We start from the raw sequence: 10,878 nt of genomic DNA on the forward strand, positions 1-10,878 counted from the left end.
TCACACCCCACCACCCCACCAAACAGTATCACACCCCACCAAACAGTATCACTCCCCACCAAACAGTATCACTCCCCACCAAACAGTATCACTCCCCACCAAACAGTATCACTCCCCACCAAACAGTATCACTCCCCACCAAACAGTATCACACCCCACCAAACAGTATCACACCCCACCACCCCACCAAACAGTATCACACCCCACCAAACAGTATCAAACCCCACCACCCCACCAAACAGTATCACACCCAATCAAACAGTATCACTCCCCACCAAACAGTATCACTCCCCACCAAACAGTATCACTCCCCACCAAACAGTATCACTCCCCACCAAACAGTATCACACCCCACCACCCCACCAAACAGTATCACACCCCACCAAACAGTATCACTCCCCACCAAACAGTATCACTCCCCACCAAACAGTATCACTCCCCACCAAACAGTATCACTCCCCACCAAACAGTATCACACCCCACCAAACAGTATCACACCCCACCACCCCACCAAACAGTATCACACCCCACCAAACAGTATCAAACCCCACCACCCCACCAAACAGTATCACACCCCACCAAACAGTATCAAACCCCACCACCCCACCAAACAGTATCAAACCCCACCACCCCACCAAACAGTATCACACCCAATCAAACAGTATCACTCCCCACCAAACAGTATCACTCCCCACCAAACAGTATCACTCCCCACCAAACAGTATCACACCCCACCAAACAGTATCACACCCCACCAAACAGTATCACACCCCCACCAAACAGTATCACACCCCACCACCCCACCAAACAGTATCACACCCCACCAAACAATGTCACACCCCACCAAACAGTATCACACCCCACCACCCCACCAAACAGTATCACACCCCACCAAACAGTATCAAACCCCACCACCCCACCAAACAGTATCACACCCAATCAAACAGTATCACTCCCCACCAAACAGTATCACTCCCCACCAAACAGTATCACACCCCACCAAACAGTATCACTCCCCACCAAACAGTATCACTCCCCACCAAACAGTATCACTCCCCACCAAACAGTATCACTCCCCACCAAACAGTATCACTCCCCACCACCCCACCAAACAGTATCACTCCCCACCAAACAGTATCATACCCCACCACCCCACCAAACAGTATCACACCCAATCAAACAGTATCACTCCCCACCAAACAGTATCACTCCCCACCAAACAGTATCACACCCCACCAAACAGTATCACACCCCACCAAACAGTATCACACCCCACCAAACAGTATCACTCCCCACCAAACAGTATCACTCCCCACCAAACAGTATCACACCCCACCAAACAGTATCACACCCCACCAAACAGTATCACTCCCCACCAAACAGTATCACTCCCCACCAAACAGTATCACTCCCCACCAAACAGTATCACTCCCCACCAAACAGTATCACTCCCCACCAAACAGTATCACTCCCCACCAAACAGTATCACACCCCACCAAACAGTATCACACCCCCACCAAACAGTATCACACCCCACCACCCCACCAAACAGTATCACACCCCACCAAACAGTATCAAACCCCACCACCCCACCAAACAGTATCACACCCAATCAAACAGTATCACTCCCCACCAAACAGTATCACTCCCCACCAAACAGTATCACTCCCCACCAAACAGTATCACTCCCCACCAAACAGTATCACTCCCCACCAAACAGTATCACACCCCACCACCCCACCAAACAGTATCACACCCCACCAAACAGTATCACACCCCACCAAACAGTATCACACCCCACCACCCCACCAAACAGTATCACTCCCCACCAAACAGTATCACTCCCCACCAAACAGTATCACTCCCCACCAAACAGTATCACTCCCCACCAAACAGTATCACACCCCACCACCCCACCAAACAGGTGGGGTGGTGGGGTGTGATACTGTTTGGTGGGGAGTGATACTGTTTGGTGGGGAGTGATACTGTTTGGTGGGAGTGATACTGTTTGGTGGGGAGTGATACTGTTTGGTGGGGAGTGATACTGTTTGATTGGGTGTGATACTGTTTGGTGGGGTGGTGGGGTTTGATACTGTTTGGTGGGGTGTGATACTGTTTGGTGGGGTGGTGGGGTTTGATACTGTTTGGTGGGGTGTGATACTGTTTGGTGGGGTGGTGGGGTGTGATACTGTTTGGTGGGGTGTGATACTGTTTGGTGGGGAGTGATACTGTTTGGTGGGGAGTGATACTGTTTGGTGGGGAGTGATACTGTTTGGTGGGGTGTGATACTGTTTGGTGGGGTGGTGGGGTGTGATACTGTTTGGTGGGGAGTGATACTGTTTGGTGGGGAGTGATACTGTTTGGTGGGGAGTGATACTGTTTGGTGGGGAGTGATACTGTTTGGTGGGGTGTGATACTGTTTGGTGGGGTGGTGGGGTGTGATACTGTTTGGTGGGGAGTGATACTGTTTGGTGGGGAGTGATACTGTTTGGTGGGGAGTGATACTGTTTGGTGGGGAGTGATACTGTTTGGTGGGGTGGTGGGGAGTGATACTGTTTGGTGGGGTGTGATACTGTTTGGTGGGGTATCACTCCCCACCAAACAGTATCACTCCCCACCAAACAGTATCACACCCCACCAAACAGTATCACACCCCACCAAACAGTATCACACCCCACCAAACAGTATCAAACCCCACCACCCCACCAAACAGTATCACACCCAATCAAACAGTATCACTCCCCACCAAACAGTATCACTCCCCACCAAACAGTATCACACCCCACCACCCCACCAAACAGTATCACACCCCACCAAACAGTATCACACCCCACCAAACAGTATCAAACCCCACCACCCCACCAAACAGTATCACACCCAATCAAACAGTATCACACCCAATCAAACAGTATCACTCCCCACCAAACAGTATCACACCCAATCAAACAGTATCACTCCCCACCAAACAGTATCACTCCCCATCAAACAGTATCACTCCCCACCAAACAGTATCACACCCCACCAAACAGTATCACACCCCACCAAACAGTATCACACCCCACCACCCCACCAAACAGTATCACACCCCACCAAACAATGTCACACCCCACCAAACAGTATCACACCCCACCAAACAGTATCACACCCCACCACCCCACCAAACAGTATCACACCCCACCAAACAGTATCAAACCCCACCAAACAGTATCACTCCCCACCAAACAGTATCACACCCCACCAAACAGTATCACACCCCACCAAACAGTATCACTCCCCACCAAACAGTATCACACCCCACCAAACAGTATCACACCCCACCAAACAGTATCACACCCCACCAAACAGTATCACACCCCACCACCCCACCAAACAGTATCACACCCCACCAAACAGTATCAAACCCCACCACCCCACCAAACAGTATCACACCCCACCAAACAGTATCACTCCCCACCAAACAGTATCACTCCCCACCAAACAGTATCACTCCCCACCAAACAGTATCACTCCCCACCAAACAGTATCACTCCCCACCAAACAGTATCACACCCCACCAAACAGTATCACACCCCACCAAACAGTATCACACCCCACCAAACAGTATCACACCCCACCATCCCACCAAACAGTATCACACCCCACCAAACAATGTCACACCCCACCAAACAGTATCACACCCCACCAAACAGTATCACACCCCACCACCCCACCAAACAGTATCACACCCCACCAAACAGTATCACTCCCCACCAAACAGTATCACTCCCCACCAAACAGTATCACTCCCCACCAAACAGTATCACACCCCACCAAACAGTATCACACCCCACCAAACAGTATCACTCCCCACCAAACAGTATCATACCTAGTCATACCCTTAAGTGTTTCTATGTGTTAATGCAGCCATGGTAATATCGCACCCATCATTCTGTCTCTCTGTAGGTCTACAATGAGCACTACTTCCAGGTCACAGTGGATGACCTCACTCCAGAGGCCACACCCCTGTCCCTGGTGTGCCATTCTGAGTCGCCGGGCATCCTCCCCGTCCAGTGGTGTCTGAAGAACGGGATTGGTCTAGAGCGGCCCAGGGGCTACCAGAGTCAGGACTTTGATTGGGCGGACTACCTGAAACAGAGTTGGACTGAGGCCGCCCCCGACACATGCTTCCCTGACGTAAGATACTTTCTCTTCCTTCCTCCTTCAATTCCTCACCTCATCCTTCTCTCTCCTTCCCTCTCTCCTTCCCTCTCTCCATGCCTCTTCTCCCCAATGTCCTCATCCTTCTCTCCATCCCTCTCCTCACCCCTCTCTTCCTCCCTCTTGTCATCCCTGTGCCCACCCCCCTTAAAGTTACATTCTGTCATCTTTTGGGAGACCCGACCAAATTCACATAGAAATGTCAGTCATAGATCTGTCGTTATCATTGAAAGCCAGTCTAAGAAGCAGTGGGTCTGTTCTATGTGCACTTGTGTGAAATACACCAGCTTCAAACAGCTAAAAATACAATATTTTTGGTGACGGAAAATATATTTCACAGCAGTTAACATGGTACAATGATTCTCTACACTATGACTGCTTGTTTTTGTCACAAAATGAAATTAGGTGAACTATTAGAATTTTAGCAACCAGGAAATGGTGGAGCGATATGTGTATTGCACCTTTAAATTAACGATTATTCATAAACAACAGACATTCCCTCTCAACCAAACGAGACCAAGGAGAATGTGTGTGGCTTAAGTCTTTTGTGCAGAAGGATCCATTGTTATGTCTACTGTTTATCCCAGTGTGTGTGTGTGTGTTTATCCCATTTTGTGTCTGTGTGTGTAGGCGTGGCAGAGCCGAGGCTTCGCTAAAGACATGTGGCTGGAGGCCGTTAACCCTGTCAGGCCCACCGAGGTGTGTGTGGCTCAGATCACACAGGTCAGGGGTCGCCTGCTGTGGCTCAGACTGGAAGGTGAGTCCTGTGTGTGAGCGTGTGTGTGGACAGCTGTCTTACCCCATGCTCGTTTGTCCCTCTCCAGGCCTGCCTAAGTCTGTCCCTGAATGTATTGTGGATGTGGAGTCCATGGACATCTTTCCTGTAGGATGGTGTGAGACCAATGCTTACCTCTTGACTCCACCACTGAAGCCTGTCTGTAAGTATCCCCGTATCTATCTTTCTCTCTCTCTCTCTCTCTCACTCACACACACACACACACACACACACACACACACACACACACACACACACACACACACACACACACACACACACACACACAATGAAAACCCTATTATTTTGTGTTGATTGCAGGCCAGCAGCAGAAGAAGATAGCCGTCGTCCAGCCAGAGAAGCAGTAAGTTCGCTGATGCTCCAAAACTACAGAGAACCACTCCAATTTTAAACCCTCACTGTTCCATTCCCTTTTTTAAAAGCCCCATCCAGCACTTTAACAGTTCCATCACACAGATTGCTATTCCACTCAAAAAACAAATCAATGCATTGCCAAGCCATGTCAGCAGCCACAGAAATGTATGGCCTATACTTTACAATACAACCTCCTAGATGGAGAACACACTTAAGTGCATACCCTTAAAAGCCTTGAGGCCCCTCTCTCTCAACCCCCCCCCCCCCCCCCCCCCCGGAACAGTAGCTAGCTGTTAACTTGGAAATTGCCATTTTATTTTCAGAGGACAGATTTATTATTGACACATGACATGTTTCAGTCGCGGCTGGGAAACGCAGGTCTGAAGGATCAGGGTAGTGGTCGTTCAGAGACGACATATGAGGCTTTCAGTAACACTTTGTCAACCTCTCTCGTCTAACCTCTTTTACCATATCTCTCACCCAAGGGACTCATTCATCAATAGCCCTCATTGTTTTACATTGTTGTTCAGTTGTGTTAGGGGAAGGACATATATCACACTCAGCTAAATCTGACAGGGTCTTAAATAGCTGTGTCTTTGATTGGACGACTTTGCTGTTCACTCGATTGATTGATTGGCTCATGGGTTGATTGATATTCCGTCTGTAGGTTGGCTCCGCCGCAACCCGTGGAGACAATCCCTCTCGACCTCTGCGAGCCCGTTGCCATGGACACAGGTAAACAAGATTCATAATTAAAATATGAGATGATTTATTTACAGCTATTAATGAAAATGAGAGTTAATGATGATCATGATTAGCATGGAAAAGCCCTGTAGAGAGAGAGAGAGAGAGAGAGAGAGAGAGTGTGTGTGTGTGTGTGTGCGCCACACCTGTTTCAAAGCAGATTCATATTTATGAACAAACAACATTCGTCTGTCTAACAGTTGCTCTTCACAATCACGGTTGGTACCTCACAGCTTGTCTCAGAAAATGTTAAGTTCGAACAAGCTTCTACATATTAATCAATATTACACTTCTGTTAGCACTCCTCAACATTTTACACAGCCAATGTTCTGTTTATTTAGTGTTTGTGTGTGTGTGTGCGGGGGGGGGGGGTACATCAGTATTGTGTCCATGAGAGACTCATGCCCTTCTAAGTTCTGTAAAAAAAAGTAACTTGCTCATGCATATTTATAATTTGTCTAATTACTATTCAACCGGAGCTCCAGTTGTATGAGTAACAAAGTGTAAACTGAGGCGTGGCATCACACTACATTATGTACAGCACACCTCGAATACAAGCCTCGTTAACAAGCCAGTGGAGTTTTAGAACAAGTCATACATAATGTAAGTGTTGGGCTGCTTTTACACAGGCAGCCCAATTCTGATGTTTTTTCCACTCATTTGTCTGATCTTTTTCAGGGCTGATCTGATCTGTCAAAAGGCAAATTAGTAAGAAAAAATATCACAATTGGGCTGCCTGTCTAAACTAATTGGACTTCTATATAGTCTATCAAGAGTTTGAACTTGATAGGCTGCCTGACATTCTTATACCTGTCTGTCATTGGATGATTGTCTGATGTCCCATGATGCTTCTCTCTCTCCTCCCCAGGCTCAGCCAATGGGAGATACTGTTGTTCCAGGATCTACGTGAACCACCACTGTTTCTCTGGCCCTTACCTGAACAAGGGGCGCATCGCTGAGCTGCCACAGGCTGTAGGGCCGGGGAAATGCACTCTGGTCCTCAAAGAGGTAGGTAGAGGAACATCAACATACTGGTTGCATCCAAATCTATTCCCACTACTGTTGACCAGAGTCCTATGGGATCAGAAAACTAGCAACAGACTCTGGAGGAGGTAGAGCGGCATATGCCTAATTAAAGGACCGGAGGGGGGGGGGGGGGGGGGGTGAGAGAGAAGGAAATGTCTTGTTAACCACCTGCAGTCTCTCAGATTCAGTTTAATTTGAATTGTCAGTAATTTTTGTTTACACACACGCACACACACACACGCACACACACACAGTAACTCAGCAAAAACAGCCTTTAATTTCCCTAGATAACCCCTAGTGTGAGTATGTGAATGTGTGTTGACTTGAGTGTGTTTGTGTTCTACTGGTTTTAGTAGTTCTCTAGTTTTTGTGTCACGTTCACTTCACAACTAGGCAGAAAAAAATGACCATGTCTTGAAGAAAGTGTGTTCTCCTGTGTGTCCCCGTGTAGGTGCTCAGCATGCTAATCAATGCGGCCTACAAGCCTGGGCGTGTCCTGAGGGAACTACAGGATGTGGAAGAGCAGCACTGGGACTGCCACGAGGAGACCCTCAAAGCCAAGTGAGTCCCACCTGGAGGAGCTCGACCAGGATTGGAGCGACCATTAGGCTCCTGGTGAACATCCTGAGTGTAAGGTCCGGTATGAGCAATTCCGTTGGCCTGAGCTGACACGGTTTCTCTCCACTCCTTAGATACAAAGGGAAGACGTATCGATCGTCCATCCGGATCGTGCGTCTGGCAGAGCAGATCCCAGACTTCTGTCGTAAAGTGTGTGTGAAGCTGCAGTGCTGTCCCAACCTCTTCAGCCCCGTCCAAGTCACGGGCCAGTGTCCTGAAAGCTGCTCCATGCAGACCAAGACCAAATATAGTGAGCGTATGTGTGTGTGTGGTTACTCTACTTGTGTGTTCATGTGTGGGTTTCTGTTGATGGGAACTAAGATCAACTTCATATATGTTTGTAGGTTGGTGTGTGCGTGCGCGAACAAATACAGTAATTTTCTACAAGTGTGAGTTTGTGTGTCTGTCACAAAAAACACACACACACACACACACACGAAAATACACACAGCCATTTGTTTGATTAAACCTCCTTTTACATGAATAGCTAACCTGCATCAGAATTGAGCCCATATGAACTGTGTTGAGTGTTGTGTCCCCAGCGTATTACTACGGTAAGAAGAAGAAGCTGTCTAAGCCGTTTGGAGGAGAGGAGAGTCTGGAGGCCAAACCCACACGACGCAGGAAGAAGAGGAAGGCCATCTTTGTCCAGAAGAAACGGCGCTCGTCTGCAGTGGACTACACTCCTGCAGGGTCACCACAGGTCTGACAGAGCTCTCCATCTATGTCTGTCTGTCGCTCTCTCCGTGTCTCTTTCTCTTGTGTGTAAGAGTGAAGGCTGTGTTCCCCTCCCCCTCTCTTTTTCGTTTTCTTTCTTTCTCGCTCTCTCTGTGGGTGTCTCTTTCTCTTTTCGTGTCTCTTTCTCTCTCCCTTTGTGTGTCTCTCTCTTTCTCTCCGTCTCTCTTTCTCTCTGTCTCTCTTTCTGTCTGTGTGTCTCTCTCGCTTTCTCTGTGTCTCTTTCTCTCTGTCTCTCTTTCTGTCTGTGTCTCTCTTGCTTTCTCTCTGTCTCTTTTTCTCTGTCTCTGTCTCTCTCTGTGTCTCCGTGTGTCTCTCTTTCTCTCTCTCTTCGTGTCTCTTTCTCTCTCTCTCTTCGTGTGTCTCTTGTCTCGTCTCTTTCTCTCTCTCTTTGTGTGTCTTTCTCTATTATATAATGGACTTGATTGTCACTGCACTAAGATGGACCCTATAACTCCCTACAGGACAGTGATGAAGACGAGGATGAAGATGATCTTATGTTGCAGTCGGGCAGTGAAGAAGGCACCAGCTCTGAGCCACACGAGGACCACATAGACACATCCTCTGTGGAGGTGGCTAACAGCCGGCCGCGGCGCACCGTGGCGCTACGCAGGGCCACCCATACCGGCATAGCTTCGGGCAGCCGTGAGGGTCCTGAAAGCAGGAGGCGGAGCACTCGGTCCCTGTCATATAACCAGGGGAACAAGTACCACCCACCCAAGAGACAGGAGATGCAGGTGAGAGCAAATGCTACACGCAGAGACACACACATACACAGACCCACATTAATGCAGATGTGATTAAGTATTTGACAGGTTCTTTGGCTCCCTGGTGGCCGGGTGGCCCAGATATGGTCAGTAAATGGCGTCCGGCTGTCATATCCAGTCGATAAAGGTCCTGTATGGAGATGAATCTTTGTGGCCATGTGTCCTGTGGCCCTCCAGGTGGAGTGTAGTGAGGCGGAGTGCCGGCTGGTGTTGGAGAGGAACCCTCTGGAGTGGTCCGTAGAAGATGTGGTCACCTTCATCACCTCCACCGACTGTGCTGCTCTCGCCAACATCTTCCAGGAGCAGGTACACACACACACTCTGAAATACATGCAGACACACACGTCCCCAATTCAACACACTTTCTTGTTTGATGTACAGACTCTCTCTTCACATTATCATTGACATTGTCATCCTTTCCTCTGTCTCTCTGTCCTGATTCTCTGTCTCTGTCTCTCTGTCCATATTCTCTGTCTCTCTGTCCTTATTGTCTCTGCAGGACATAGATGGCCAGGCGTTGTTGTTGCTGACCCTGCCCACAGTCCAGGAGTGTATGGAGCTGAAGCTGGGTCCGGCCATCAAGCTGTGTCACCAGATAGAGAGGGTCAAGGTGGCCTTCTATGCCCAGTACGCCAACTGATCCTGGGCATCTCACCTGGCACCTTTTACCCTGTAGAGCACAGGCTGTCTGGAGACACCCCGCCCAGTACACCTTCATCTGAGGAAGAGGAGGAGAGATGATTTCGCTTAATGCCAAGTTTGAGATTACCTGGTATGGAAGGCTGGGAGGAAAGTGGGAAAACTGGTAATGCTGTCGCTTAGGAATTCCTCAATTCTGGACATGGATTACCCAGCCAGTTTTCCGTGGATTACTGATGTCACATAGAGAAGGAAGTGACTTCAGAGGAAGTAGAAGAGGAGCTACCCACGTACAGAGCTCAGGACGTCATCTGCGACAACAGGCAGAGATGGATTGGAAGGTTCAGATTTCCATAGTATTGTGTGGAAGGATCAGTCAACTGTGAATGGTTGAGTACGATACATATGAGTCAATCCATATGGAATACAGATCTGTGAAGAAACTGATCGAAATTGAGGATTATTTTCTTGGAACATTTTGAAATCGAGGATTTTTTTTTAACATGCTGTTTGAGACTAATGGCCCTGGCAGCGTTTAACTTATTAACAAATGTTATTCATTATTTGTTCAATGTTTTCCCGCTTTGTTATATTTAAGTAAATTAGCTTAATATATTTCATTAACTAAAATCGGTTAGTAACCTACAATATATTTGCAATATTTATTGTATTCCTTATTGAATAGATGTCAAATCTAATTTGGATGTAAGAAAAATATATTTAGAGAGAGTTGATAGGCTATTGAAATGTCCAAGTCTTTGGGTTCAAATATGTATTTAAGGAAGTTCATGAGTTATTCCAGTCAATAGTAATTTAGTCCTGTTATTAAATCATCCGTTTTTTTCTTGTGTGCATAGGGAAATATTAGGTCCGTTGCATTTTCTCATTAAGTTTGTAATGCTCTACGGGCTCTACGGGCTACGGGCTATCGAGCTCTACGGGCTATCAGTAACATATCAACTAACTACTAACCCTTATTCTAAACCTTACCGTAACCTAACC

The 10,878-nt window shown here is 47.9% G+C and overlaps 1 protein-coding gene and 1 long non-coding RNA gene across 6 annotated transcripts in view; one reads left to right on the forward strand and one right to left on the reverse strand.

The window, feature by feature from the left end:
* The window catches only part of LOC109910346 (scm-like with four MBT domains protein 2), a 42,690-nt gene extending 32,784 nt beyond the window's left edge, over positions 1-9,906 (forward strand). For 2 of the 5 annotated variants that reach the window (XM_031797083.1, XM_031797084.1), the window contains 13 exons: positions 3,943-4,173; positions 4,828-4,954; positions 5,022-5,135; positions 5,294-5,336; positions 6,015-6,082; positions 6,960-7,099; positions 7,569-7,678; positions 7,810-7,985; positions 8,080-8,124; positions 8,278-8,438; positions 8,935-9,207; positions 9,415-9,543; positions 9,737-9,906. In XM_031797083.1, coding sequence (XP_031652943.1) covers positions 3,943-4,173; positions 4,828-4,954; positions 5,022-5,135; positions 5,294-5,336; positions 6,015-6,082; positions 6,960-7,099; positions 7,569-7,678; positions 7,810-7,985; positions 8,080-8,124; positions 8,278-8,438; positions 8,935-9,207; positions 9,415-9,543; positions 9,737-9,877 — 1,758 coding nt within the window. In that variant the 3' untranslated portion in view covers positions 9,878-9,906. Of the gene's footprint in view, positions 1-3,942; positions 4,174-4,827; positions 4,955-5,021; positions 5,136-5,293; positions 5,337-6,014; positions 6,083-6,959; positions 7,100-7,568; positions 7,679-7,809; positions 7,992-8,079; positions 8,125-8,277; positions 8,439-8,934; positions 9,208-9,414; positions 9,544-9,736 lie in introns of all 5 variants that reach the window. The other 3 variants (XM_031797086.1, XM_031797087.1, XM_031797085.1) reach the window with 2 other exon arrangements.
* LOC116354951 (uncharacterized) lies at positions 5,659-9,955 on the reverse strand. Its single transcript, XR_004204128.1, has 2 exons — positions 8,228-9,955; positions 5,659-7,219 (listed from the first exon to the last, which is right to left on the reverse strand). It is a non-coding gene; the product is annotated as an uncharacterized LOC116354951 (long non-coding RNA).
* Positions 9,956-10,878: the final 923 nt, after the last annotated feature.

This window comes from Oncorhynchus kisutch, linkage group LG19, assembly GCF_002021735.2.
Source record: "Oncorhynchus kisutch isolate 150728-3 linkage group LG19, Okis_V2, whole genome shotgun sequence".
NCBI classification, from domain to species: Eukaryota; Metazoa; Chordata; class Actinopteri; order Salmoniformes; family Salmonidae; genus Oncorhynchus; species Oncorhynchus kisutch.